At 34.8% G+C, this 25002-nt stretch overlaps 3 protein-coding genes and 3 non-coding genes across 14 annotated transcripts; 5 read left to right on the forward strand and 1 right to left on the reverse strand.

The window, feature by feature from the left end:
- Positions 1–2757: 2757 nt before the first annotated feature.
- LOC122581131 (transcription initiation factor TFIID subunit 15b) lies at positions 2758–8954 on the forward strand. 6 transcript variants are annotated; one of them, XR_006320978.1, is made up of 8 exons: positions 2758–3071; positions 3245–3353; positions 3920–4667; positions 5158–5308; positions 5396–5477; positions 7372–7582; positions 7691–7763; positions 8552–8954. XR_006320978.1 is itself a non-coding variant. In XM_043753288.1 (6 exons), exons 1-6 carry the CDS (start codon positions 2822–2824, stop codon positions 7481–7483), a joined length of 1452 nt encoding a protein of 483 aa, XP_043609223.1. In that variant the 5' UTR covers positions 2758–2821; the 3' UTR covers positions 7484–8854. The 6 variants fall into 6 exon arrangements, 1 of the variants encoding a protein (XP_043609223.1); XR_006320977.1 differs by having other exon boundaries at positions 7691–7745; XR_006320975.1 differs by having other exon boundaries at positions 7372–7763.
- Positions 8955–9767: 813 nt separating this feature from the next.
- On the forward strand, positions 9768–9838 carry TRNAG-GCC. Its single transcript has one exon. It is a non-coding gene; the product is annotated as a tRNA-Gly (tRNA).
- A 1922-nt stretch (positions 9839–11760) lies between these two features.
- On the forward strand, positions 11761–11831 carry TRNAG-GCC. The gene has a single exon. It is a non-coding gene; the product is annotated as a tRNA-Gly (tRNA).
- Positions 11832–11835: 4 nt separating this feature from the next.
- Positions 11836–11921, forward strand: LOC122584083. The gene has a single exon (XR_006321434.1). It is a non-coding gene; the product is annotated as a small nucleolar RNA snoR114 (small nucleolar RNA).
- Positions 11922–17867: 5946 nt separating this feature from the next.
- LOC122583058 (tol-Pal system protein TolA-like) lies at positions 17868–21014 on the reverse strand. Of its 4 annotated transcripts, none has more exons than XM_043755501.1 (6): positions 20372–21014; positions 18992–19163; positions 18824–18895; positions 18673–18738; positions 18506–18571; positions 17868–18127 (listed from the first exon to the last, which is right to left on the reverse strand). In XM_043755501.1, the coding sequence occupies exons 1-6, from the start codon at positions 20812–20814 to the stop codon at positions 18116–18118; spliced, it is 831 nt and encodes a 276-aa protein (XP_043611436.1). In that variant the 5' UTR covers positions 20815–21014; the 3' UTR covers positions 17868–18115. The 4 variants fall into 4 exon arrangements, with proteins under 4 accessions (XP_043611436.1, XP_043611434.1, XP_043611435.1 ...); XM_043755499.1 differs by having other exon boundaries at positions 18506–18577; XM_043755500.1 differs by having other exon boundaries at positions 18673–18744.
- Positions 21015–21175: 161 nt separating this feature from the next.
- LOC122582013 (UDP-glycosyltransferase 87A1-like) lies at positions 21176–23080 on the forward strand. Its single transcript, XM_043754358.1, has 2 exons — positions 21176–21770; positions 21995–23080. The coding sequence occupies exons 1-2, from the start codon at positions 21281–21283 to the stop codon at positions 22876–22878; spliced, it is 1374 nt and encodes a 457-aa protein (XP_043610293.1). The 5' UTR covers positions 21176–21280; the 3' UTR covers positions 22879–23080.
- Positions 23081–25002: the final 1922 nt, after the last annotated feature.

Here is a 25002-nt window from a genome sequence, read left to right on the forward strand (position 1 = left end):
TTTAAGAGATATACATGAAATTAAGTTTTAAAATTAGTTATAATAATAATTAACTTAAATTAAAATAACATGTTATCATGTTTTGCCGAATCTTTTTCTTCTTCTGTGAATATATGGTCATCCATTAATATTTTCTTTTTCATTATTTTAACTTTTAGTTTTTATATTATTAATTAATGATGATTAGGATTAAAAATAATTTTTAAAAGTATGTTTAAAATTAAGAAATTAATGTAAGTATGACATATAAGAAAAAATCCTATATGTCATCTAAAATAAGGTGCCAAATAAGCATTTTCATATCTTCTCTTAAAGAGATAGAGAGAAGTAATATAATTCAGCTAACGGTTAGTACAAGTTATCAAACAAATAACGTATGTTTAAAAATATATAGTTAAATATATATTTATGAATTTAAATAAATGAACAAAACATATGTTTATGCTCAATATACATTGTAGTCCCACAGTATTAGTTATTGAGAGATTTGTTTTATTTCTAATGATTCATTTTATTAATCAAAAAGTATTATATCGTTGTTTGGGATACGTGTAAGGCTTCACCATTATACAGTGAGGTTTTCTTGATGTCATATATCGATTGAATGTTCGGAAAAAAACGAAAGCAAAATTTCCTTTCACTTCCCCATTTTAACCTTACTTTTTTGGTGCCCGGTTTTTGATCCAAAGTAACACATGGAGAGAATATCTTCATAAATTAAATAGGTTATGTGAAGTTTCCAAACCTCTATTAAACACCGAATTATGCCTAGCTTTCTAAATTCTCTGACAAACAATGATTATGCCGAGTACAAAACGTGTTTAGCGATATCTTTAACTAGCGTAAATGCATGAACTTTTAGCAGGATTGTAGCAGAGAAGATGTAAATTGAAAGAACTTTACACCACTTTTCAATCTTATACAAATAATTTTGATGCAAGACGACATAAAGTTAACAAGTGGTATATCGCTTTAGGAACTTCAAAATAATAGTAAAAGATTATGAACTACCACCAGATTTCTTTTCTCCAGGCTATCCCTAGCCAATAACCTACTCATCTCGACCATCCATCCGAAGATGTTAACTTTTATGGGCTGGCCATTCCACATTTACACCTGAATTTATAGTCATTACTAGCAATAAAAGCTTATAAAAGGAAGCAACTGAAAAAATTAACTAGCTCACTTCCATTCGCATCTCAAATCTAATGCTCCAATTCGGCGTATGTAATGCAACTATTACGTGCCTTTACAATCTATAAGGAAAACAAAAACGCTAAAAACATTTAGGAATCAAATTACTATTCATATCGGAGAGGAAAGCAATACCAAGTCCACCCACGGACTTTGATGTGACCAGTAATGTAGCTAGGAAACTTTTTCGATATGGACCAAGTCAAAAATATAATAAAAAGAACTTTTGAAACATAATATTATATAAATTCATTATTAATGGTTTTCTTAAAGCATAAGACACTATGACTTTGTTTCTTGTTTACTTAATAAACTTAATAGTCTATAACTTAATTATTTAGTCGAATTTTATGGTTTTTTTTTTACTTAATAAACAAAAATAACCGTCAATTACTTATATTTTACTTAATACATAAAGAAATTCTTAATATATTTAGTCACTTAATATATTTAGTACTTAATAACTAAAAAAAGAAACGAACCCTATTTCATATATATACCATCACATTGTGGCTCTCAAAAGAAAATCCTAAGTACATCTGTAACATCGTTTCCTAAAAATAAGTCTAGGTATGTTCATTCTTTTAATAAGAGTTTTAATAGATAAAAAATAAAATGCTAAATACAAGGTATAGTTAACATTTAAAATAAAAAAATCATGTATAAAAAATGTATATCTTTTATATCGAAAATTCACCTAGTATAGATTTTAATTTGGTACATATTACGAGTAATTACCATGCACATTTTAAATGGATTACTAGGGTTTATAATACGAACTCAATTAAAACGACATAATTTAAAAACCTTTTAACATAAGTAACGTCTAATGTCGTTTTTCACAGGTTTTGGGTCATAATACCTCGACGATGTATAAGGGAGGTTAAGATTCAGACAATCTTACCCCTATCCCGACGGTGTAGTTTAAAAACCTTTTAACATAATGTAAAAATAAATAAAAAGGTAACCTATTTAACTAAAATCCCTAAAAAGGAACCTATTTTGTTTTCATTTATTTAGAGGATCCAATTTTCATAAATTAACTAAAAAGGGGAAAATCGTTAGTTTTTTACGCCAAAAACATCGTTAGTCAAATTTTAGATAAATAGCTTATCTTTTTATGTATTTTTCCTTAACATAACCTAGACCCATATTTGTTGGGGAAGTGATACTACAATAACTATTAGCCATCTACAACAAATATACATGTTTTACTGCACAGTTTACAACTGCGTAAAGCATATTGATGTAGATATATCATTCCCCTATTTGTTTTAGAAAAATGATTAATCAACCTAATTCATATGCCTAAAAATCAACCTAAAACCTTAAGATTTTGACATATAGATTCCACTAATTCTCTTTCCTAATCTTACCCACTGATTTTTTCACATGTCATTATTTTATAATTAATTTGATTTTTAGGCATATCAATTAAGTTGATTTATCATTATCTTTGTTTTAATATTGGACCCATCAACATAATACGGAGTACAAGTAATTTGTTAACCAGTCGGCCAGAGTCTCACGAAGTATATATATTCCTTTTTGTAACTCTATTATATTTATCTCTTTAAACACACACAATAAAAAACTTGACAAACGAAACCCTAACGCAACAAAAGCCATGTCTGGTTACGGTCACGAAGGAGACGGATCTGCTCCACCGCCCGTCGGTGGTGGCTATGGAGGCGGGGGTTATGGAAACTCCGGTGGAGGCGGTTATGGAGGCAGCGGCGGAAGTGGATCTTATGGCGGAAACCGTGGCGGCGGCGGTGGTAATTATGGTGGCGGAGGTGGCCGTGGCGGCGCTGGTGGCGGAGGCGGTGGATATGGTAGTCGTGGTGGTAGAGATGGTGGCGGAGGCGGATACAATGGTAAATTAATTATACACACACACACACACACATATATATATATATATTTATATAATATAGATATATGTTTTACTTCAGTTTATTTATATATTTATCATAATTAATATGAATTTGTGGATAACTGAGAATCTGTGTAATCTTATGGGTATTTGGTTATCTGTGATAATTGACAGGTGGAGGTGGATATCAAGGAGGAGATCGAGGGCGCAGCGGAGGCGATAGAGGAGGCGGTGGTGGACGTGGTGGCAGTAGAGAAGGAGATTGGCCTTGTCCTAATCCAGGGTATTGAATTTGCCTATATATATATATATATATATTTATGTAGTGTTTGGATATATGCATAAATGTGTTTGTTTTATGTTTACAAATGTATGTAATGATCTTATTCTAAAGTAAGAATCTTGTATAAAAATAGGATGTAAAGTTACCCTCTTTGCTATATGATTGTCATTATATTTATCTTTAAAGCTTTAGTTGTTGTTATGTTTGGGAGATTGTTGTAGTGTATAGTTTCTAGGAACAAGTTAATGTCTTTATTATGTATACATGAAAAAACCTTTGTGATTCATATCAGGTTTTTCTGAATGGGCACATGGTGTGGTGGCTATATGATGTATGCTTATTGTGTCCGTCTCACCATGTAGTTGTTGCTAAATGCTTTTTATTCTAAATTGGTTTTAAGTTACTTTGATTATACACCGATATCTATTTCTCTGAAGTCCTTTGCTTTAACAGTTATCTATAGCTGTGATAAAATAAGAAACTTTACTTTCACATTAGTAGGAGTATTAAAATTTGTTTCCAAGATTGTTAATCATTAAATTGACTCTTATGTTACATTTTTGCAGCTGTAGCAACTCAAATTTTTCATGGAGGACTGAATGCAACAAATGTGGTACCCCTAACCCTGCAGGTGGCAGTGGTGGCGGTGGTGATCGTGGCCGTAATGATGGTAGGGGTCGCAATGATAGTGGCGGCTACAATAGAAGTGGGGGTGGACGCAGTGATGGTGGCAGTTACAATAGAGGTGGTAGTGGTGGAGCAGGATATGGTAGTGAAAGAGGAGGCAGGGGTGATCACGATGGTGGCAATAGAGGTGGTGGTGGTTCTTATGGAGGCAACCAAGGAAGAGACAGTGGTGGGTATGCTCAGGATGCTGCTGTTGCTTATGGAGGATCTGATAGTGGTTACCCTCAACAGCCACCTAACACATATGGGTCTAACCTTGCATATGGAACTGATGCTGTTCCTCCTCCTACAAGCTACAACGGTGGACCGACTTCATATCCGCCTTCTTATGGTGGTACTGGTACTGGTTATGCTGGTAATCCTTTGCCTGACAATCGTGGTGGTGGTGGTCCCCGGGGTGGCTCAACCGGTGGATATGGCAGTGCTCCCCAGAGTCAAGGTGCCTATGGTGGTGCTCCACAGAGTCAAGGTAGTTATGGTGGTGCTCCTGCAGAAGCACCAGCTAAGGTCAAGCAATGTGATGAAACTTGTGATGACTCCTGTGACAATGCAAGGATCTACATTTCAAATTTGCCCCCAGATGTGTCTGTTGATGAATTGAGAGAGCTATTTGGAGGCATTGGACAAGTATATACAGTTCTCTTTTCTCTTACATTATCAAGCTATACTTGGATGTGGCAGTTCCGTCATTTGTTAATAAATTGGTTTTTATATTGTGTATCTTCGTAAACAAGTCAAGTAGGTTAAAGAAAGAAATTATCTATAAAAAAATGGTTCAAAAAGGTTGAAAGCAGCCTGAAGTGTAACTTGAACTCATACAATCTACTGAAGTATTTAGGAAAATATATGGAGCGTTTTTCTAATAAAAAATATTTTAATCTTCAAAATCATTTTTTACACATTTTTAAACGCATAATTAGTTTAAAAAAAAAGTAAGGGTTTAGCAGGTTAATCAGTCCCACCTTTGCACGTTCCATTCCTTTACTAGTATTAAAATGGTTAAATTGAATATGTTTTGACCTATTGCCCAACCCACCTATCTTGCCATCTTTACTTCTGACGATCCTTTTTTTTGGAACATTTATGAATGGTGATCACATATATATGGTGTTTCTAGGTTGGGAGGATCAAGCAGAAGCGAGGCTATAAAGACCAGTGGCCCTATAACATTAAGATTTACACTGACGAACACGGTAAAAACAAAGGAGATGCTGCTTTGGTCTATGAAGATCCTTCTGCAGCACATTCTGCTGGTGGATTTTACAATGGTACATCTTTTTACTCAACTTCCATAAAGAATATGCTGCTACTTTTTAATGATTACACAACTTAGGTCTAATTATTATCTTCCTTAGGTTATGAGCTGAGAGGTCACAAAATCAGCGTTGGAATGGCTGAGAAATCTGCTCCAAGACCTCCTCCTGCACAGGGGCAAGGGTATGTATTATAACTCTATGCACTTTTATGTATTATCTCAAGCAAGTTAACCATGTATGTGAATTACGTATCACTTATCATCCGCTCCTTCCATTATCATCTAATCATACTGGGAATGGGAAAGATACTATGTTAATTGACCGTTTGCTCTTTGAAAAGCTTGCCATAACTTCACCCAATCATATATTATCTCATATTTGAAGCCATTAGTCTCTGTTATCATAAGCTGTGTATATAAGTATGACCTGGACGTGAGTCCTATTTTATGTTCCACCCTATTTTCTATATTAATATATGGATTGATCCTAGAGTAATAAGTAGGATTCTTTGGTAACAAATTTCTGAATCTAAATGAAAAATTATCAGTCTTTAATTTTTCTGGGCTGTATTGTTGTGTTTTGTGGCTGTTCTCTGTGAGAGGTTAAGGCAATTGGCTAATGGTTCGAGCTCTGTGTCAGAGAATAACCTTTTCGTGAGTGGAAAATGGTCCTGTGGTTCATTTATCTCTATTGTTGTAGAAGAATTCGTTGCTAGATGAATAGCCAGATTTTTGGGAGATGTTTTCTCTCATTAACCTATGTGGTGCAAGTTTTAATGGTCTTTTGTCAGTAGAAAACTATTAATTAAATTGAGCCTCTTTAGTCAATTTGATCCAAGTGTTATAGACAGTATAGGTTATGCTTCCAAATTCATAATTATAGGTGGTTTCGTATCGCTACTTTATCTTGGCGTCAAAGTGTAGCTTGTGATAACGATATGTAGGTTTTTGAATGATTCCACATAGGTTGTTTTGTTAGCTGCTCATTTTTAATCTTCACTTTATGCTGGTGTAAAATTATAAGATTGTGACTACTGACAACCATGTGATGATGATTAAAATAAATTTATCCACACAACATATGTGATCATAAGGATTCTTACTCGTTTCATATATTAGATGGGTGCTTGCAATGGGTTTTTTAGCATAGAAGATTAATGTTGGACTTTTTTGGTTTATATTATAGAAGATTAGGTTCTCTTCTTAAGTTATCTAACTAGCTAGAAATAAAATGCTTATTTTGTTATTGGTTGTTAAGGGATTCTTCATCTCGGCATATATGTTATAGGGCCTCTGTTTCTTGTGTGGGCAGAGGGTGATGCGTGGGAGTTCTCGCGTTTCTTTTTATAAAATTTGTGTTGTATAATAATAATTATTGCAACCATACATTATTTTCTGGAGAAATGTCCTCATGATATGTACTATGCAGTAACTGTTTTATCTTCGATTGACATAAAACCAATAATAATTATTGCAACCATACATTATTTTCTGGAGAAATATCCTCATGATATGTACTATAATAATTAGTTTTATATGATGTTTGAACTCCCACTTTGAGTATCCATTTAGTATCTGATGTCCATATACAATGTTTTGCGGTTTGTTGTGTCTAGCATTATGTGGTGTAATAAGACTTGATACTAATCGTGTTACAATGCGTTCTAAAAGTTTCTTGTTTGCCTTGCTCCTAAGTGGAAAAATAGGGGTGGCAAAATGAAGTGGGTTAGGTCAGGTAATGATATAAAGCCGGTACATAAAGCACGGTCAGGTTATTCCATAACAGATAGTTTCCAATCAATTTTTATTTTTATAAACAATTGGTATTCAATGAAAAGTTATATTTCAACCATGATGTAATAATTTGGGTAACAAGATTTAAGGTATTTTTTTAAAGCAACAATATGCTTTGGGCAACTTTTGACCTGCTAGATATGTATTTTGCTCATTAGCGATAGTTAATTCTACCTGTTGGAGATTAAGCATACCTCCATGAAAAATTGACCAGATAATTTGTGTTGCTTTTGAGGTTTGATGATTTTTCAATTGTACTAACATCGTTCTTTTGTTCAACAGTGGTGGTGGAAGAGGTGGCGGCTATGGTGGTGGTGGTGGACGCAGAGACAACTATAGAGATGGTGGCCCAGATAGGAATTATCATGGTGGAAACCGTTCTCGTCCATACTGATTTTTACTTGATCAGTTTTATTAGTAAATTTGTGAACGAAAAGAGAAGCCTTTATTGTAGTCCATTGCGGGGATTGTTCCCTTACCAGGAGATTAAGAGGTAGGCTATCCACTTACCCCTTTTCTCCTCTTTATTTCCTCAGCTGTTTTTACTTTGCAACGTGTTGAGTTGGGATTATTAATCTGAATTGTGCCAATGTTTTGATAGAGGCCAGTGCCAAGAGGATGATATATGTACAATGTACTCCAAATGCTTCTATAAGGTAGGTTGAGATTTTCAGGTGAGTGTTGTTTTTGAATAACCAGATACTACTAGATATACAGACATGATTCATTTGCATGTTTGTTATGGCTTGGAAAACAATGTTGCGTCTTATCATGATGATCATTAGTTATAGTAGTTATAAGCGAATAATTTGTCAAAAAAAAAAAAAAACAAACTGAATCTGCGTCTTGTTCCCATTTTATTTGTATGTTTTGCTTTTGGGGGATTTTGTTTTTGGTAACTTGATGGGAGTCTAGGGATGGGCTGAAGGTTTGAAGATTGCCTCGAGACATTGCGCAAATGTCAAGTGAGGGCTAATTACAAGTAGAAATCCTTAACTTTTTAGAATTATTTCAGAACAAGAACTGTAACGATCCTTTTTTGTTGGCACCTTGGGTATGGTCTTTTTAAGAATCTTTGTGACTGATGAGAGTAAAAAGTAAAATCATTTAATCATGCTGAAGTGTTCACTTGGAAGAAACATGTTTATTCTGTCAAATGTTGATTTTGCGCCATATTCTCCCCTCTTGTCAAATCAATATCAAGGATGAAGTTAAATATGCTCTCCACAGAACCTATACTTGGATGGTTTTGCATTTGAATGTTATATTTTAAGCAAGATTGGCGCCTTCCGACATCCTGCTTGTTAACACGTTTATATGTGGCTTTTTGACCACAATCTTCTCAGGATCCTTCTGCTTTAATCTTAATTTCGTGTTATCATTGAATATCAACTCCACAAGACACGCTATTGGTTTTTGTTTTATTTTATCTTTTCTGTGTGTTTGTCTTGTCATGAAGCAGGGAGGGGAAAGGAGCATCAGGACTATTGAGAAAAGAGCTGTTGAAATGACAGGACTAAACATGTCTTACGAACCCTTCCCCAACCTTAATCTTATCACTCAGAACCTATGAAATGTTAAAAGATTTATGTATGCTAAAGAACATGCCATTCTCACATTTGGGTCTTCCTGACTTTTGCTTTTAAACATGTCATAGTTGACATCAGAGAGAGAAGTATGTTGGTCTAAATATAATTCATATGGATTGTAATTTGATTCTATAAATATATACGACCAGTTATTAGGTGTTGGAACCACGAGAAAATACTAGAGTTGGGCATCTTTTGTTCAAGAGTCCGGTGTTTCTTTTATTTGCCGGGTGACGGATTTTGCTACCAAATACGAGTAAGGGATTTTCCATGGAACAGTGTTGTGTGACAAATAATCATGATAATAGATATGGGGCTTTATGTTTTAAACCTATCTCAATTATGGAAAGATATAAATTTTTTATGTACTCTAAGTGAAGCGTTATGGGCTTTATTTAACATTTTTTTCATTATTCATTATATAGTGAGTTACTCAAGTCACTAATTCGTGGGTGAAAATCATTTGTCCAAAATGAGGTTAGTATCCAGATGCGGAAAATCTTAAAGAAGTATATGTCAAAGTGAATGATAAGCTCAAGAGTCAAATGTAGATGTTTACACGTTTAGTCGTTTAGATATACAAGATAATTAGTCTGGAACGTTTTATAGCCAAACCATCAACTACTTGAGGTTCATTGTTATTTGATTTTTTTTTAATAAAAGTATTCTTTTATTCACATCACTCGATCCCCGACAAAATGAGGAAGATGACCCAATTGCAATAGAATTACAATACTGTACATCAAAGTTAAAATTGCACAAACTATTCCAATTAAGATTTTGTATAATTATTGTGATATTCACTCTTACATTCTCGAGTCTCTTGTCATTTTTCGTCTTCCAAATACACTAACATCTTACAAAAACAATACCGTTGAACACCTCCTTCCCTATCCTCCCAAGCCCAATGTACTCTTATATACCAAGTTACAACCAAGTCCTTAACAGAAAAGAAATACAGGGGACAAACCTTGCAACCACCAACCAAGTCATTGTTGCTGGATGGAAATTAATTTCTGTTTGACTGATTACATGAAATTCATGAACTAAACGTTTATTAGTTTAACGTACTTGAAAGATTATATCCAAGCACCAGTGGTCTAGTGGTAGAATAGTACCCTGCCACGGTACAGACCCGGGTTCGATTCCCGGCTGGTGCAATAATTTCTATGAAGAATATTGTGCTCCATGTGATGTTGGGTCGTCACTATTTGATATGTTTCGAATTATAAAGCACATCTGAGAAATTCTTTTTTCCTTCCTAATTTAATTTTTGTAGCAGTCTATTTTGTTTGGAAATCAATTTGATTATATACGTCAAAAACAAAGGCATTATAACCTGTAAAAAAAATTAGATATTTATAAGATTCTAATTTAACTATGGTCTTATACCTAAAATTCCTTAAAAGGAAATACATAACATCTGAGCAATTTTTTTTTCTTCTTCCTAATTTTGTAGCAGTCTTTTTTTTTTTCCATACATAAACAAATCCATTCTAAGGTACCATTTCATTGCGATTTCTTTCTATTTCACTCTTCTTTAGTTCTTTTTTGCACCATTATAACAATTCGACAACATGAGACGCGTTTGGATGTTTCGACTCTTATCCACGATTTTGTAAAAGAATTTACATATGTGTAATCACTGGCCTTTTCTATACAAAATTTTAATCTAAGCTTATGAGTTATGACAAAGGAAATGACATTCACTGAAGTTACATACGTAAGTGACAAAAAAGAGTTGATTGAACCAGGACCTCAACAAGCTAGGAAAGTAGGAAGACCAACACAAGTTGAGCAAGAACCTCACAAATGTTCTCACTCACCTTCTCAAACTCTAAGTTTTTACAAATGTACAAGAAGTTGTTAAATAGAAGCGGAAAAGTCCAAGTACAAAATCATGTGTATAAGAGGTGAAGATTCTTTCACCTCACTATTGTTTTTTTGTAGATGTTGTCAAAGGTGACCAGACCTTTTACCATGCTCAGATTAATGCATTGAGCAGAAATGCAATGCGTTCGTTTCAATCGTTAGCGAAAGCCAGTTTAAAGACATTGAAGATTTCGAAGTAAATGCATATCGCATGTACCCCTCTTTACATTCTCCGTGATCCCTCAATCAGTTAAGTGTTTTTAAGCCACCAAGCTTGATTCATCAAACTTGTTGAAGAGAAATCTTGATATATCAGTCTCTTGCCAATATATTCTAAAGATTGATTTATGTGTCTTTCTTTTCCAAAAAACCTTTAAGGTTATTTGTGAGATTTTTACAGATTCGAATCCTGCTAGATACAATCTTGAAGATGACTACTTGACCAAAATAAGGTTCGACAACAGTCATGAGATACCCCGATTAAGCCGTGTATAATTGAGTCAAAAAGAATGACTAGTCTGGAAATATATACACAGTGAACTTCATCACAAATATGAAATATGACCACAAGGGGCGTTCCCCCTAGGATCTCCCAAGGGGGCCACGGGCCCTTTAACCCCTGTCATATCGATCTCAGGCACACATTGTTTTATATAGCTGTGCACTTATACCTCTTAACTCATATGAAGTGCAGTATAATCATAATTACATAGAAATACGAACATGCTATAATGAGCAAGTAAATTCAACACCAACTTCTGGTGAAAGTATTCTTATGGGTTGCATCAACTCATGAAATTGTGTCATACTCATGAATACCCTTTATGAGATTCCAAACCTGCAACTCTCCACGGAGCATAATCAAGCTCATGGTTATAGAGTTCTTGTTTTCTTATTGTCTATTTTTAGTTAATCTCAATTCAATTTACCACCTTTGGCCAAGTCTTGATGTAAACTTATTCCTCCTTTCATCAAGCGATGAAGAGTTCTTATATATAAGTTTGATGAACTTTTTGCAAATAAAAAAAGCTCCCCAACTTTTAGTACTCTTCATTAACTTTGTACTACTAACTTAATCCCTAAACAACTTGGATTCTAGACATTATTAATCATAGATAAGCCTAGTTCATTGTTGCTAGATTTAAGGGGTATTTCATAAGAAGTAAATTTAATGAATATAGTTACTTTACGGTTCTATATTAACATCAAGGCACCAGTGGTCTAGTGGTAGAATAGTACCCTGCCACGGTACAGACCCGGGTTCGATTCCCGGCTGGTGCATAGTTTGCCATGAAGATTATTGTGCTCCATGTGATGTTGGGTCGTCACAGCCGTTCGATAACTTTCGAATTATAAAGCACATCTGAGCAATTCTTTTTTTTTTGTTTTACCCAAATGTTGCTGAGAATATGGTTTTTCGAAATTTGTTCCAGTCATATAAGCATTTATTTATTTATGACACCTTTCGACGTTTTGGCAATTTTATTTTAGATTGACTCTAGTTAATCTGTTTAACAACAGCATGGTTGGATCAGTGGTAAACACCTTTGCCTCTGGAGACAGAGGTTATGGGTTCGATTCTCATCCCATGCAAAGGTTGGAGGGCCTTTTCTACCATTTAGGTAGAAACTGAAAGGTAAGGTTTGTCTACATCTTAACCTCATTCATACACCGTCGAGGTATTGGGGTTCAAAACCCGCGGAAAGCGGCACTGAGCAGTTAGTTACTTTAGTTAATCTGTTTCTTATATAGCAAATGTAGTAAAATCCTAATTCCTAAGAGACAAAAGTAAGCAAGAATATGGCTGAAGGCCTAAATCAATGTAAAATCCCCATGATAGTCGAGTTTTTTCCTAAACTAGTTTAATGAGTAAATTTATTTATTAAATTAGTATAGTTTCAAGAATATTTATCATTTTAGTATAAAATCTAATTAAGTAGGAGTATCATATTTCCTGAATTAAAAATGAAAAAGTATTCTTTCATTGATAACAAAAACTCACGGCACTTAAAGTCCCTTTGTTTTCTTCACATATAACTTTTAACTTGGAATCAAACTCGTTTATTCATTCGTCACTCTCTGCCATCGTTCTAGGTTAGTTTTAAACTTTAATAGTTTATTTATCTATTTATTTTTATCAACCTTTTTTGCTGTTGTAACAACAAAAATCAATAGTGCCCATCTATATTTAATCATGCGCACACGTATACAAATACTAATATTGACTGACTTTTTTTTTTCTATGCTCTCATACGCATACAATATATTGACAAAAAATATTTTAAGATTGTGTTTGTTCTAAAGATACAATACCTTATTAAAAAGAAAGAATGCTTAGTTCATGCTTGGTGATTTTTTATTTTTAACGGCATTTAAAATTTTTATTAAAAATGCTAGTAAGAATCTAGCAATTACAAAATACACGTGAATCGATCCAACAAATAAACGAAAGTAAGGAACATAATAAGTTCTAATGAAACAAGACAAACACGCACCATATAGACGGCTACTAAAATCACTAGGGAGATCCCAACTTGACACCAAAAGAATGATCTCCCATGAAGGAAGCCAAAAACTCGTTGCATCATACCACAAATGCAGAGAGATCTAACCGACATCTTTTTTTCGTCTCTTTAATACACTGCGTAGGAGAACAGTATCTTTAACGTTGCCATAATATCTCTAAATCTTAAAATTGCTAGAAAAATAATCTTTCCACATGTTTGATTGCGCGAGAGAGAACGGTCCTTGAACATTCCCATCGGGGTCATTATAGCTCCAAATTTTTTCAGAATCTAATTTGTTATCAGTTGGAGGACCACTATAGTCAAGCCACGTAGAACAAGGCTCTTCGACAAGATTTTGGTCAGTAGTCGTGGATGAAGTCACACCGCTAGATGCTTGTTGTTTGAGCATAAGATATTACACTCAACTGCTAACGAGATTTAACCATGAAATTCTTCATGAATCTAAGGTGTGTAATGGTTTTCCCAAAGAGATGTTTCAATCTTTGGAGGATATTAAATATTGAAGATTCTGATGATTAATTGATGATTGAATTAAATGATAAAGCTAGAGAGAGAGAATATGTATGTGTGTGTAAAGATGAATGAATGTTGATTGGTATTGAATGCAATGATGAATTCTGTCTCTGACATTCAACGATTGCATGTATTTATATGCGTCCAATTAGGTTATATCGTACATTGAGCCTGTCAGATATGGGCCTGGCCCAAGTCTGAGTACGAGGAATAGAACTTTCTCAAGCCAGCTGTATTAATTCGTATATGACAAGTGTCCTTTTGAGAATGGATATGACCAGTTCCTATGACAACCTTCGTCATGAAATTGTCTTGGGTATTTCTTCGATATATTTGACATACACGTGTATGCGTATTAATATTTATTTACAAAACATGTATAAGCGACATAGAAGGAAGGAAAAAACCCGCGACTCACCCTCGTCCCAGGCCGAGGTATATATGGGCCTTAAGTCCATTGTCAACGTTGTTGGGCTTTGTCTTGAGGTCTTACAAGTCGTTTATACCTTTATGTTTGTTCCTGTCTTTGGGAACATCATTCTCGACAAGCCTTCCCTACTATTTACTCTCGTTTCTCTCTCCTTGAAGCTCTCGGCTGGGCCCCACTAGGGTTGCTCTTGGCTGGGCCCCACTGAGGTTGTTCTCGGCTGGGTCCACTTTGAAGCTATGCTACGAGACCATTCTTTAATCATCTATTTCACTCTCGTCCTTCTCTCCTCCTCTCGCTATATATATATAGCTCTCGGTTGGGAAGGCTTTCTTCTCTCCCTTTTCGCTATCAATCCTCCCTCTAGAGCAAACTCTCGATTTTCTCTCTAGAGCAAGCTCTCGATTCTCTCTCCCTAGAGCAAACTCTCGGCTAGGATTTATATCCTATATCATCACTTGTTTTGGTAATGATTCACTTGAATCTTTTAAATCAGCTTTAACTGGCTCAACCTGATATTTATCTTGATGTAATAACCTGTTGAGCATAAATACGTCATGGTCATCCAAACCATTAATATGATGTGAATGATACTCACGATTATCATGGTTAGATGCTTGGTGATTTGAAAGAAGCTCGTGAAAATATTGAGACTCGCAAAATAATGTTGTTGAACATTGGATGTTTATTGATATACAAGAGAAAGGTACTCGCGCGTTGCGGCGGTGATGAAGGTGATGGTGGGTTAGTGATGTAACGGCGGTGGCGGTGATGGGATGATCTACCTGGCGGGCTCCGCCATTGGATTTAAAAATTCGTCGAAAGTATATCGAATGACCTCTCTAATGAAAAAACATGAAACTTTAAGAACACCCAAATAATTTTTATAATTTATAGATGTATGGTTTTTGAGATAAAAGATTTTAAATGAAATAGAGGAATAAAATGATTTATGGAGGAGAAAGAAAACAAAATGATTGGTTGAGATTTGAAGAAAAAGAAAAGATATTATAGTTATTTAAGGTAAATATGGAATGGATAGAAGGAGCGTTTTTTGAAAGTAAATGTTGAAACTTAAAATATTAGACGAGGGCTATTTGCTTTATAATATATATATATATATATATATATATAATATATATATATATATATTTATATGACTACTAGTTTGATTCTAAATATAAAATATTTTTTTGTTTTTTTTTTAATTCAAGTGCTTTTTCTTTGGTTTATGGACATATTTTTTGGTGAAAATTATGAATTGTATTACTGTTCAAAATATACAAATTTACGTAAATTGGACATGCCCAATTACCACATGCAAAAGCTATTCCTATCATCTATCAACTATCTCAATATCTATCACACAAATACTCCACAAGTATACTCTACTAGCTATAACAATCTATAACAATCTGACTCAATTACTCAAACATCTTACACTCAATTCTCCAATAATCCATATACAACCAGTAACATGCAACTCTTGACTGCATCAATATGGGATCAAGTAGTCCCATCTTTCATGACTCACTATTTTCATACGCAAATGCAGCCACAATATCTTCAAATAATCTGCAACCTTATATAGCTTTGAGGTTATTTCCTATCCATCTCAAATCCCACATGTCTGCAAATCTGCAATCTTTTCTACATTCATTGTATTTCTTACTCTAATGGTCATCACATTATCTCGTATGGCTTGACATAGTGCATCTTACTCTAATGTAACAGGTTTATGGACATATTACATCTTACTGAAATTTAGAATAGTTTTTATTGCAAAATGTTTCTATATTTGTTTATGGAGATGTGGCCGATAGTTTTTTCATTTTTAAGTTAGTAAATAGAGTAAATTACACTTTTCGTCCTTGAAGTTGACACGTTTTTCACTTTTCATCCCTAAAGTTTAAAAATTAGAATTTTGACCCTAAAGTTGGCCAATTTTTTCAATAACCGTCCCTCGCCAAACGTTGTTAAGTTTCGGCCGTTAAGTAGGTCACGTGCAAAACACGTGAGGGACTGAAAGTGCAAAAAATTACAAGTTCAGGGACGAAAAATGAAAATTACTTTTCTGTTGTCGGAAAACTTCATCTTCTCTGGCTGAGTGGCCGGAAAATTCGCCGGAAAACTTGGAATGTCGATATTTCACTCGTTTCTTCGAATTAGACCACGAAACCACCACCAAATTTCTCAAAATTCATTTCCGCACGAATCCTAACAAAAGTTGATCACCTTCAAACACCATACAAACCATCCCCACCTTTGATTTTCATCATACGACCACCACCTAGCTTCCAACACCCCACGGTTCACCACCACCCCACAAACTGTTCACCACCACTCCACGGCTACCCCCTTGATACAACATCCACGACACCACCTATTCGTGTTATAACTGGTCGACTGTGTTGGTTATATATAAAGGTGGTGGTGAGTTGTATCAACAACGAGAGAGAAAGGGAGAGACGTGAGGGATGTTGAGGGGTGGTGGCCGACTGCTGTTACTTGTATATGGTGGTCGCGATGTTTGATGGTTACAAAGGGGTGGCGTGAGGTGGTGAGTTGAAGGTGGTGATGACCCGACGGTGGAGCTTTGGAATGGTAAGTATCGTAACTATATATATATGTATTTGTATATTCATGTGGGGGGTGTTGAGAGGAAGAGGAAAGGGTGATGGGGTACGTGGTAACCGATTGGTGTCACTAGAAGGCGATAATCGTACGTGATGTTTGGGGATTGAAGTAAAGAAGAGAGTGGTGGTGAGGAGGTGATAACATATATATATATATATATATATATATATATATATATTATATTTTGGTCATACAGTATTTTTGGTTTAGGATTGAGAGCTCACGAAACAACACTGTGATTTCACATGTTTTATTTGCATTTTTGGACTATAAGGAAGATTTACAAATCTCATTCACGGGCTTTGTATTATTCTTGTTTCATTCTAGAAGTTCAGAGGAGCTTTCTGTTCATTTACATACAACTTGTAGAATTTGGACTACAATGGTCAAATTGCATATATCACGGTCATTTATCTTTTTAATTATTAGGATTCGTGCGGAAATGAATTTTGAGAAGTTTGGTGGTGGTTTCGTGGTCTAATTCGAAGAAACGAGTGAGATATCGACAGTCCAAGTTTTCCGGCGAATTTTCCGGCCAATCAGCCGGAGAAGATGAAGTTTTCCGACAACAGAAAAGTAATTTTCATTTTTCGTCCCTGAACTTGTAATTTTTTGCACTTTCAGTCCCTCACGTGTTTTGCACGTGACCTACTTAACGGCTGAAACTTAACGACGTTTGGTGAGGGACGGTTATTGAAAAAATTGGCCAACTTTAGGGTTAAAATTGTAATTTTTAAACTTTAGGGATGAAAAGTGAAAAACGTGTCAGCTTTAAGGACGAAAAGTGTAATTTACTCTAGTAAATATGATATTTATTTATGTATTATACTAAAATGGTAATATTTTTGAAACTATACTATTTTGGTAAATAAATAAGTTTACCCATTATATTAGATTGGAAAAAAAACTCCACGATAGTAGCCTAGTGGTGAGAGACATGCAACATAAAATTTATAAAAAGGGAGGTTAAGGGTTCAAATTCCACCCCAATACCCTATGTCCTTTTAATCATACTGTTACATGATTTACGTTCCCTCATATTAGCTGAGGGACCAGTCCGTGGAGGGGCAATCGGTTTCCATAGTGTAAAAAAGAACATAATTACTAAGAGATGAAGGCAACTTGAGTATTTACATATACATATCTCTTTTAGCTACTTGACCCCATTAGAATGGTCAATTAAAATATTAGCCTCTTTGGTTCAAACCGAAATCAAACCAAAAACTGAAATACAAGATTGGTCTGGGACAGTTTCAGGTTCATGTTAGGATAAGAAAATGCTCAAATTGAACAGACTGAAGTCTGAACAGATTAACTTCGCTAGTAAATATATGCATTAAAAAAAATGTTCTGAAACTTGTATGCAATTAAGAGATTATATCCACGTATACCAAACGTATTGTTTGTAATCTGAAATCACGAACCATTCACTATGCTTTCGGGCTGATATCAGCGATCAACTAGATGTCAACCTGAAACATGAAGAAAGAGCAGAGTTGGTATGAGATTTATATCACCTTAAAGCTATAGACCACATTTAAATATAATAAATTGATAATGTATTGGACTTGTAGCAGGGTCGATCATTAGAGATCTGTTAATGATCGATGCATTGTTGTATAAGTTTATTATGAGTTCATGGGATCTTCCATGTAATCAAGTATAAGTACAAAGAGATTTTTGGGTACTTAGTTATGCCCAATGACTTGCCCCTATATGACATATTTAGGATTCCAATATCTAGTAACATATCTAGTCCCCGTTGTGACTTAAAAGAATTCGACATTACTTTTTATATCTATATATATATATATTTAAAATGGTAAGTAGATGTAGACTAGAAAACAAACTGGACTTAACGCGGCTTCCAGCGCAGCTGCTGCCCTTGCTCTCTTCCTAGCATCAATAACTTCCACCTGCAGCTTTTCGATTTCAAAAGCCATTAATGTTTTTCACTCTTTGGCTTTTTGTATATATTTATTTAAAATGGTAAGTAGATGTAGACTAGAAAACAAACTGAATTTAAAGCGGCTTCCAGTGCAGCTGCTGCCCTTGCTCTCTTCCTCGGATCAATAACTTTCACCTGCAGCTTTTCGATTTCACAAAGCCATTAAGGTTTTTAGCTTAATGATCTAAAATGGTAAGTAGATGTAGACTAGAAAACAAACTGGACTTGAAGCGGCATCGAGTGCAGCTGCTGCCCTTGCTCTCTTCCTAGCATCAGTAACTTCCACCTGCAGCTTTTTTATTTCACAAGCCATTAAGGATTTAAGCTTAATGGCTTTTAATATAATATATACTTAAAATGCTAAGTATATGTAGACTAGAAGACAAACTGGATTTAAAGCGGCTTCCAGTGCAGCTGCTGCCCTTGCTCTCTTCCTAGCATCAATAACTTCCACCTGCAGCTTTTTGATTTCACGAGCCATTAAGGTTTTATGCTTCTTCATTTCTTCAAATTGAGCATTGTTACTGGCCTGCACCCTTTTCTCTTGTTTAATTACTGCCCTGCATATCATCATAGTTATCAAAGATCAAAAGTCTCTTTTTGGGGGGAAAGGGGATGATAATTTTTTTGGGTAAAAGGTTATACCTCAGTAAGATTTTACAAAGATGAATGAAAGATCAGGCAACTTAACAAATCACGTTGGCTGTTGCGTACATGCAAAATTGCAACACCCACATACCAAAAGTCCCAAATAGCATTCTTCAATTACTGCCTTGGATAATTTTCTTACTTTTATGAATGCTATTATGCAAGTTTTCAGCTCAAGTGTTAATGTTCTCATACTACAAAGCTTACCAATATTTACAAGTACCTATGCATACATAATAGTTTGTAATCCAAATGATCCTATCAAGATAATTTATCAATCATCACAACCACCTATGCCATAAGCAAAATTGCGTGTGTTTTCTTAACCACGTTCATCAGTGTTTTTGAACACTGTGCACTAGCAAAACGACGTTTTCAATTTGGCCATTTCACTCAGTAACTATACAAAACGGTCAGATTTAGTCATGCTCTTAGTAAAGGTCAGATTTTCGAACACCTAGGCATGCCTTAGCATGATTTAGGTTGTAAACCTGCGATAGTAATAAGTAATATATAAATTCTTTATCTTGCATAGTGTCAAGTCAAATGCAAGTCATTGGAGGTCCAAATTTTGTAGCATCATTCTCGTAAGCCCGATTATACCATATATCTAGGTAAGCAAGATTTTATCATCTTTTATGGCCATTCGGGTTACACATGGTTAAAATGGGGCAATCATGCATAAAAGTTTGATGAAAATATTTTGTCATTCAAGATAACTAAACTCTCCCTGACCGTTGCCTAGTGGTCAGACGTCTTGTACGCCTCAAAAATAAACATATTTTCGAACCTAATTAGGTAAACATCTTTGAATTTTCAGAGAAAAAGTCTAAAAAAGGGCCACATGAAGACCAGTTAAGCAACCTACATCAAAGCCAAAAGCTCAAATATCCAACATAAACCCCTATCTATATATACATTATAAGGGAAAAAACAATATGCTCTAGCAGTAAGGAAATTCTTCCCCCTCACAAACTCCCCCCATGAAAATCACATGTATAAATACAAAATCTTACCCCCTTCACAAAATCATGAAAGTATGATGCTTCTAGCAGCATACTTGTTACCCCTGTATATAAACCCTTAACAAATATAACAAAATTAAAAACACAAATACTACCTTCCATTTTCGATTTCTTTCTTCAAAGCCTCAACTTCCTCTTTAACCAACCTCACTTGCTTCGAATCATCCGAAACACTCACATTATCAATACAAACCTCAACCAACTTGTCAAGAATCTCTTTCTTGTCACATTTCAATTCCTTCAACCCACACAACATTTCATCCAGCTCAACTTTCAACCCATCAACCAACTTCACCTCATTTTCCATCTTCACAAACTTTTCATAAACCTCACCAAACCTTCCTTCTTCCCCGGACTCCACTTCTCCGGCGACGATGGTAAGTCGCCGGAGTTGGGCTTTTGCAGCTGAGAGTTGTTGTAATAGTGACAGATGGGTTGTTTCAAGATTTTGGTTTTCTTTAAGTAATGTGTTTATTTGCAATTGCCTATGCATTTGTTGGTTTAGTAAATGGGGTGGAATATAGTTTCTTCCTTCCATTTTCAACAAGAATATAGATATAGGTTGTAATGTATATATATATATATATCTATATATATGTTTATTGTCTGGTGGGTTTTTTTCACCGGACACTGTGTGATAGCTGCCGCCGTCTGGTTTCCCCTGTTTGTCACTATTTTTGTTTTTATATAAAATGTCATTTGCATTTCCATCGCCTAGGTTACACGTGTCTTAATAATGTTTTTTTTGTCTTTTTTTGTGTCAAATCACCTCTAAAGTCATCCGTACAAATATGATTTTCATTTAGGATAAGTTACATTAACTGATATGCAACTATCTTTTTTTTTACCCTGGTAACTTGACAGATATGTATAGAAATGTTTATTTGTAAGGTAGCTATAGAGATATGATAAGTTTTTTTTTATATAATGTATGGCTGAAAACTTAAGAAATGGAATATTCTCTCCATATTTCAGTTTCATATGAATAATCTTGAAGTCTCATAATGGCGGTTCCAGCGGAGACTATAACCTGCCATGTGGTGGCGATACCATATCCGGGCAGAGGCCACATCAACCCCATGATGAACTTTTGCAAGCTCATTGCTCTCCGCCACCCTTCGGATTTCGTTATATCATTTATTGTGACCGAAGAATGGCTGGGATTCATTGGGTCTGAACCCAAACCGGATAACATCCGGTTTGCTACAATTCCTAATGTTATCCCATCTGAAGTGAACCGGGGAGTTGATTTCCCTGGATTCTTAAATGCCACCCAAACAAATATGGAACATCCGGTCCAGCAGTTGTTGGACCGGATGGAAGTTCCAATAAGTGTAATTATATATGATACTTATCTTGTTTGGGTGTTAAATATGGGCAAACGAATGAATATCCCGGTTGCGAATTTGTTCCCAATGTCAGCTATGACGTTCTCTATGTGTTACCATTACCATCTCCTAGTTCAAAATGGCCATGCTGGAGATAATTTCTCAGGTGGGCTTGAAGAAAATCTATACTATAGCTTACTTTATGTTATGAAGTTCTATTTTGGATTTATAGTATGGAGTATGCACTTTTCTAAAAGACAGTTGGTATAAGTTTATTAAAAAAAAATGTTCAGCTGTTCCAAAAAAAAAAAAAAAAGTTTATAAAATGAAAAGACTTATGTATTGATTATATGCATGTTGAGATGATTATACTAGATTGAACTTATGCAGAAAATGTTGAAGAAATAGTAGATTATGTACCTGGAGTTCCTCCGATTCGCGTGGCTGATCTTGTGACATGTTTAAATGGCAAAGGCAAAGAAGTTTGGCACATAGCTTCAAAAGCCATTTTAATGGCCACCAAGGCCCAGTTTCTTCTTTTTGTTACAATTCACGAGCTCGAACCCCAAGCCATTGATACTTTAAAATCTGAGCTTTCCATACCTGTTTATGCCATTGGGCCTGCAATTCCTTACTATAGTTTGGACGATGTGGGAAATGACCAAAATACCCCTGACTACATCAAATGGTTAGACCAGCAACCCGATGGTTCGGTGTTGTACATTTCACAAGGGAGTTTTCTTTCGGTCTCAAATGCCCAATTGAATGAAATCATTGCAGGCGTGCACGATAGTGGGGTAAGGTATATGTGGATTTCACGTGGAGAAACGTCTCAGTTTATAGGTGAAAATGACACAAAAGGGTTGGTTGTACCTTGGTGTGATCAGTTAAGGGTGTTGAGTCATGCATCTGTAGGGGCCTTTTGGTCACATTGTGGCTGGAGTTCAATGAAAGAAGCTGCTTTTTCAGGAAAGCCTGTGCTCACTTTCCCCATTTTTTGGGATCAACCCCCAAACAGTAAGATGATTGTGGAAGATTGGAAGATTGGCAAGAAAGTTTTGATCAAAGAAGGTGTTTTGGTTACTCGGGAAGAAATTGCAGCACTCATACAGAACTTGATGGATTGGGAAAGCGAAGAGGGGAAGAAGATGCAGAAACGAGCAAAAGAAGTCAAGAATATTTGTCGACAAGCAACCGCTGTGGGAGGGTCTGCTCAAATAGATATCGATTTGTTCATTTCTGACATTTTAAGAAATCGTGACAACGATGAGTGACCTATGTATTAAACGGTCTCCCTTTTAATCAAACAAAGCTGTAAGAAGCAGATGTTCCTGGTTCTTAAAGTTTTAGTACTACTTCAGTGGACATATACATTTAGGCTGATTTCTGAAATCTTTGGTTTTAGTTTGTTTTGGGTATGATTGTTCTATGCAACAAGAAGATTAGTATTCTCAATTTTCTATGTTTATTTATTCAGATTCGGATCTGTAAAAAGTCTTTGATTTTCTGTGAGTCTTTGATTTATAATGAAGACCAAGTATTAGAGAAACTTTCTTCAATTAAATTGAGAAAAGCTTTTCATTATTTATTTTTCTGAATTTTCATGATGAGGACTTGTTTACAGTAAATATTGGCCAAAATGGTCTTTATTTCATGTTTAAAGCACTTCGCAGTTTAACAACTACATGCAACAATACCAAGCATTTGTATGGACTTGTCTTTCCTTTTCTGGCAACAGTAGACAAAATGGATGGATCAAGTAGCTTGGGTAATGGGCCAAAACAGACTAAGGTCACAACTCACAACACATCTTTCTTATATGTGTATTGAGCCATACAAGATCAACACACACATTAGCTATTGTATTTAAGTTTTTATCATCAACGACTTTTGACCAGTTTGATCACTTGATCCTTTCATTTTGGCAGAATTTCTATTTACTGACATGACCCATTACCCAAATTGACTCAATTAAGAGTAATGGATCAACTTGCCATCTCTAATCATGTCATAATTGTAACTCACATGCGAAGTTTTATAGGGGAAAAAATATGCTTAGTAGTCAATATTATAGATTTAGTTATATAGTTATTCAACTAGGTTATTAGAAGATTCATAAACTGTGACTGGTTATATTGACTTTCATAATTGTTGTTATCAATTTGATGTCATTATCATTTATCAATACGTATAAGTTGAACGTACGTATGTATTGTTTCCGTTTTATGTTTTCAAAAATGACTTATATTTGCTTTTTAAATAAACATCTATGTATCATCGTGCAAGTGAATAAAAAAAGTTTCAATAACATGTGTTTCGTCTTGCTTATCTAACTACTCCGTATTCAAATGTTGATGATTGTATTTGTATATAGATATATACAAGACTTTCAAATCATATCGATTTTATGTATGTGAATGAGTATAACATGACGTGATCAATAACATGTGACTATATACCAATAAACTAAAACATGATTGACATATTTTTAAAACGGCACATGGCGTAATTCTTGATCGACACATGTCTACGCCATGTGTCATTTTAGTTTATCTATTTAATTAAATTAACCTTTTTAAGTGTATATAGATTTAATTTCCTTATTACATTTAGAAATAACTCTTAGCTTATAAATACAAAACACATTATAATATTTTTTTCTTATTAATAAAATTGTCTTTTTTTCTTCTCAATTCTTCAAATTCTATTACTTATAATAAGTTAGAGTAAATTGCATTTTTTAGTCCTTGTGTTATCACTCAATTTGCATGCACGGTCCAAAAATACGTATCGTGTAATGGTGGTCCAAAATACAGGTTTTCGTTGCACTCCCGGTCCAAAAAATGATGCTCGTGTATTTTTGACTGTTAAGTACATTAAAAGGACCATTCATGCAATTTAATATAGAGAGACACAAATGGTCCCTATAGTTGCATTTTTGTCTTTCTAACCATCTTCTTCTCAAAAATATTCTTTATCTATCTTTCATTATTTCAACCTAACAAAATATTCACTTGCAATATGAAATCAACCCCACTTTTAATATAAAACATAATTGACCTGACAAACCAAAGTAAAATCAAACCCACAAGCTAAATGAAATTCGAACCCAAAAAAGGAAAAAAATCGATGTATCATTATTATGCTAAACTAATCTCTTTTATCCTAAAAGGAACATCTCAAAACTGTCAAACTAATTTGATAGCCTTCATAATTGACTTCCAACAATCTCACTAAAATAGTTTCCAATTGTTTAACCATTTTCAACTTACAAATCCAGTGGGTTTTACGAAATCACCCACGGGGTTTCATGGCAAAGAGGATATGGGTTATCAGTTTGACGACCACCGCTAGTCCGCTACAAACCATCGGAGGTCATCAACGAGAAATCAACCCAA

Source organism: Erigeron canadensis, chromosome 9 (assembly GCF_010389155.1).
Source record: "Erigeron canadensis isolate Cc75 chromosome 9, C_canadensis_v1, whole genome shotgun sequence".
Classification (NCBI taxonomy): domain Eukaryota; kingdom Viridiplantae; phylum Streptophyta; class Magnoliopsida; order Asterales; family Asteraceae; genus Erigeron; species Erigeron canadensis.

Excerpts from the sequence above, each read along its gene's own strand:
- LOC122581131 (XM_043753288.1), top strand. The coding sequence starts at position 2,822 with ATGTCTGGTTACGGTCACGAAGGAGACGGATCTGCTCCACCGCCCGTC. Across the intron at positions 3,072-3,244 it reads TGGCGGAGGCGGATACAATG|GTGGAGGTGGATATCAAGGA; the intron begins GTAAATTAATTA and ends GATAATTGACAG. Across the intron at positions 5,478-7,371 it reads CCTCCTGCACAGGGGCAAGG|TGGTGGTGGAAGAGGTGGCG; the intron begins GTATGTATTATA and ends TTTGTTCAACAG.
- LOC122583058 (XM_043755498.1), bottom strand. The coding sequence starts at position 20,814 with ATGGAAGGAAGAAACTATATTCCACCCCATTTACTAAACCAACAAATG. Across the intron at positions 18,896-18,991 it reads TGGAAGCCGCTTTAAATCCA|CTGCAGGTGGAAGTTACTGA; the intron begins GTTTGTCTTCTA and ends GAAATAAAAAAG. Across the intron at positions 18,578-18,672 it reads TGGAAGCCGCTTTAAATTCA|CTGCAGGTGGAAGTTATTGA; the intron begins GTTTGTTTTCTA and ends GAAATCGAAAAG.
- LOC122582013 (XM_043754358.1), top strand. The coding sequence starts at position 21,281 with ATGGCGGTTCCAGCGGAGACTATAACCTGCCATGTGGTGGCGATACCA. Across the intron at positions 21,771-21,994 it reads TGCTGGAGATAATTTCTCAG|AAAATGTTGAAGAAATAGTA; the intron begins GTGGGCTTGAAG and ends GAACTTATGCAG.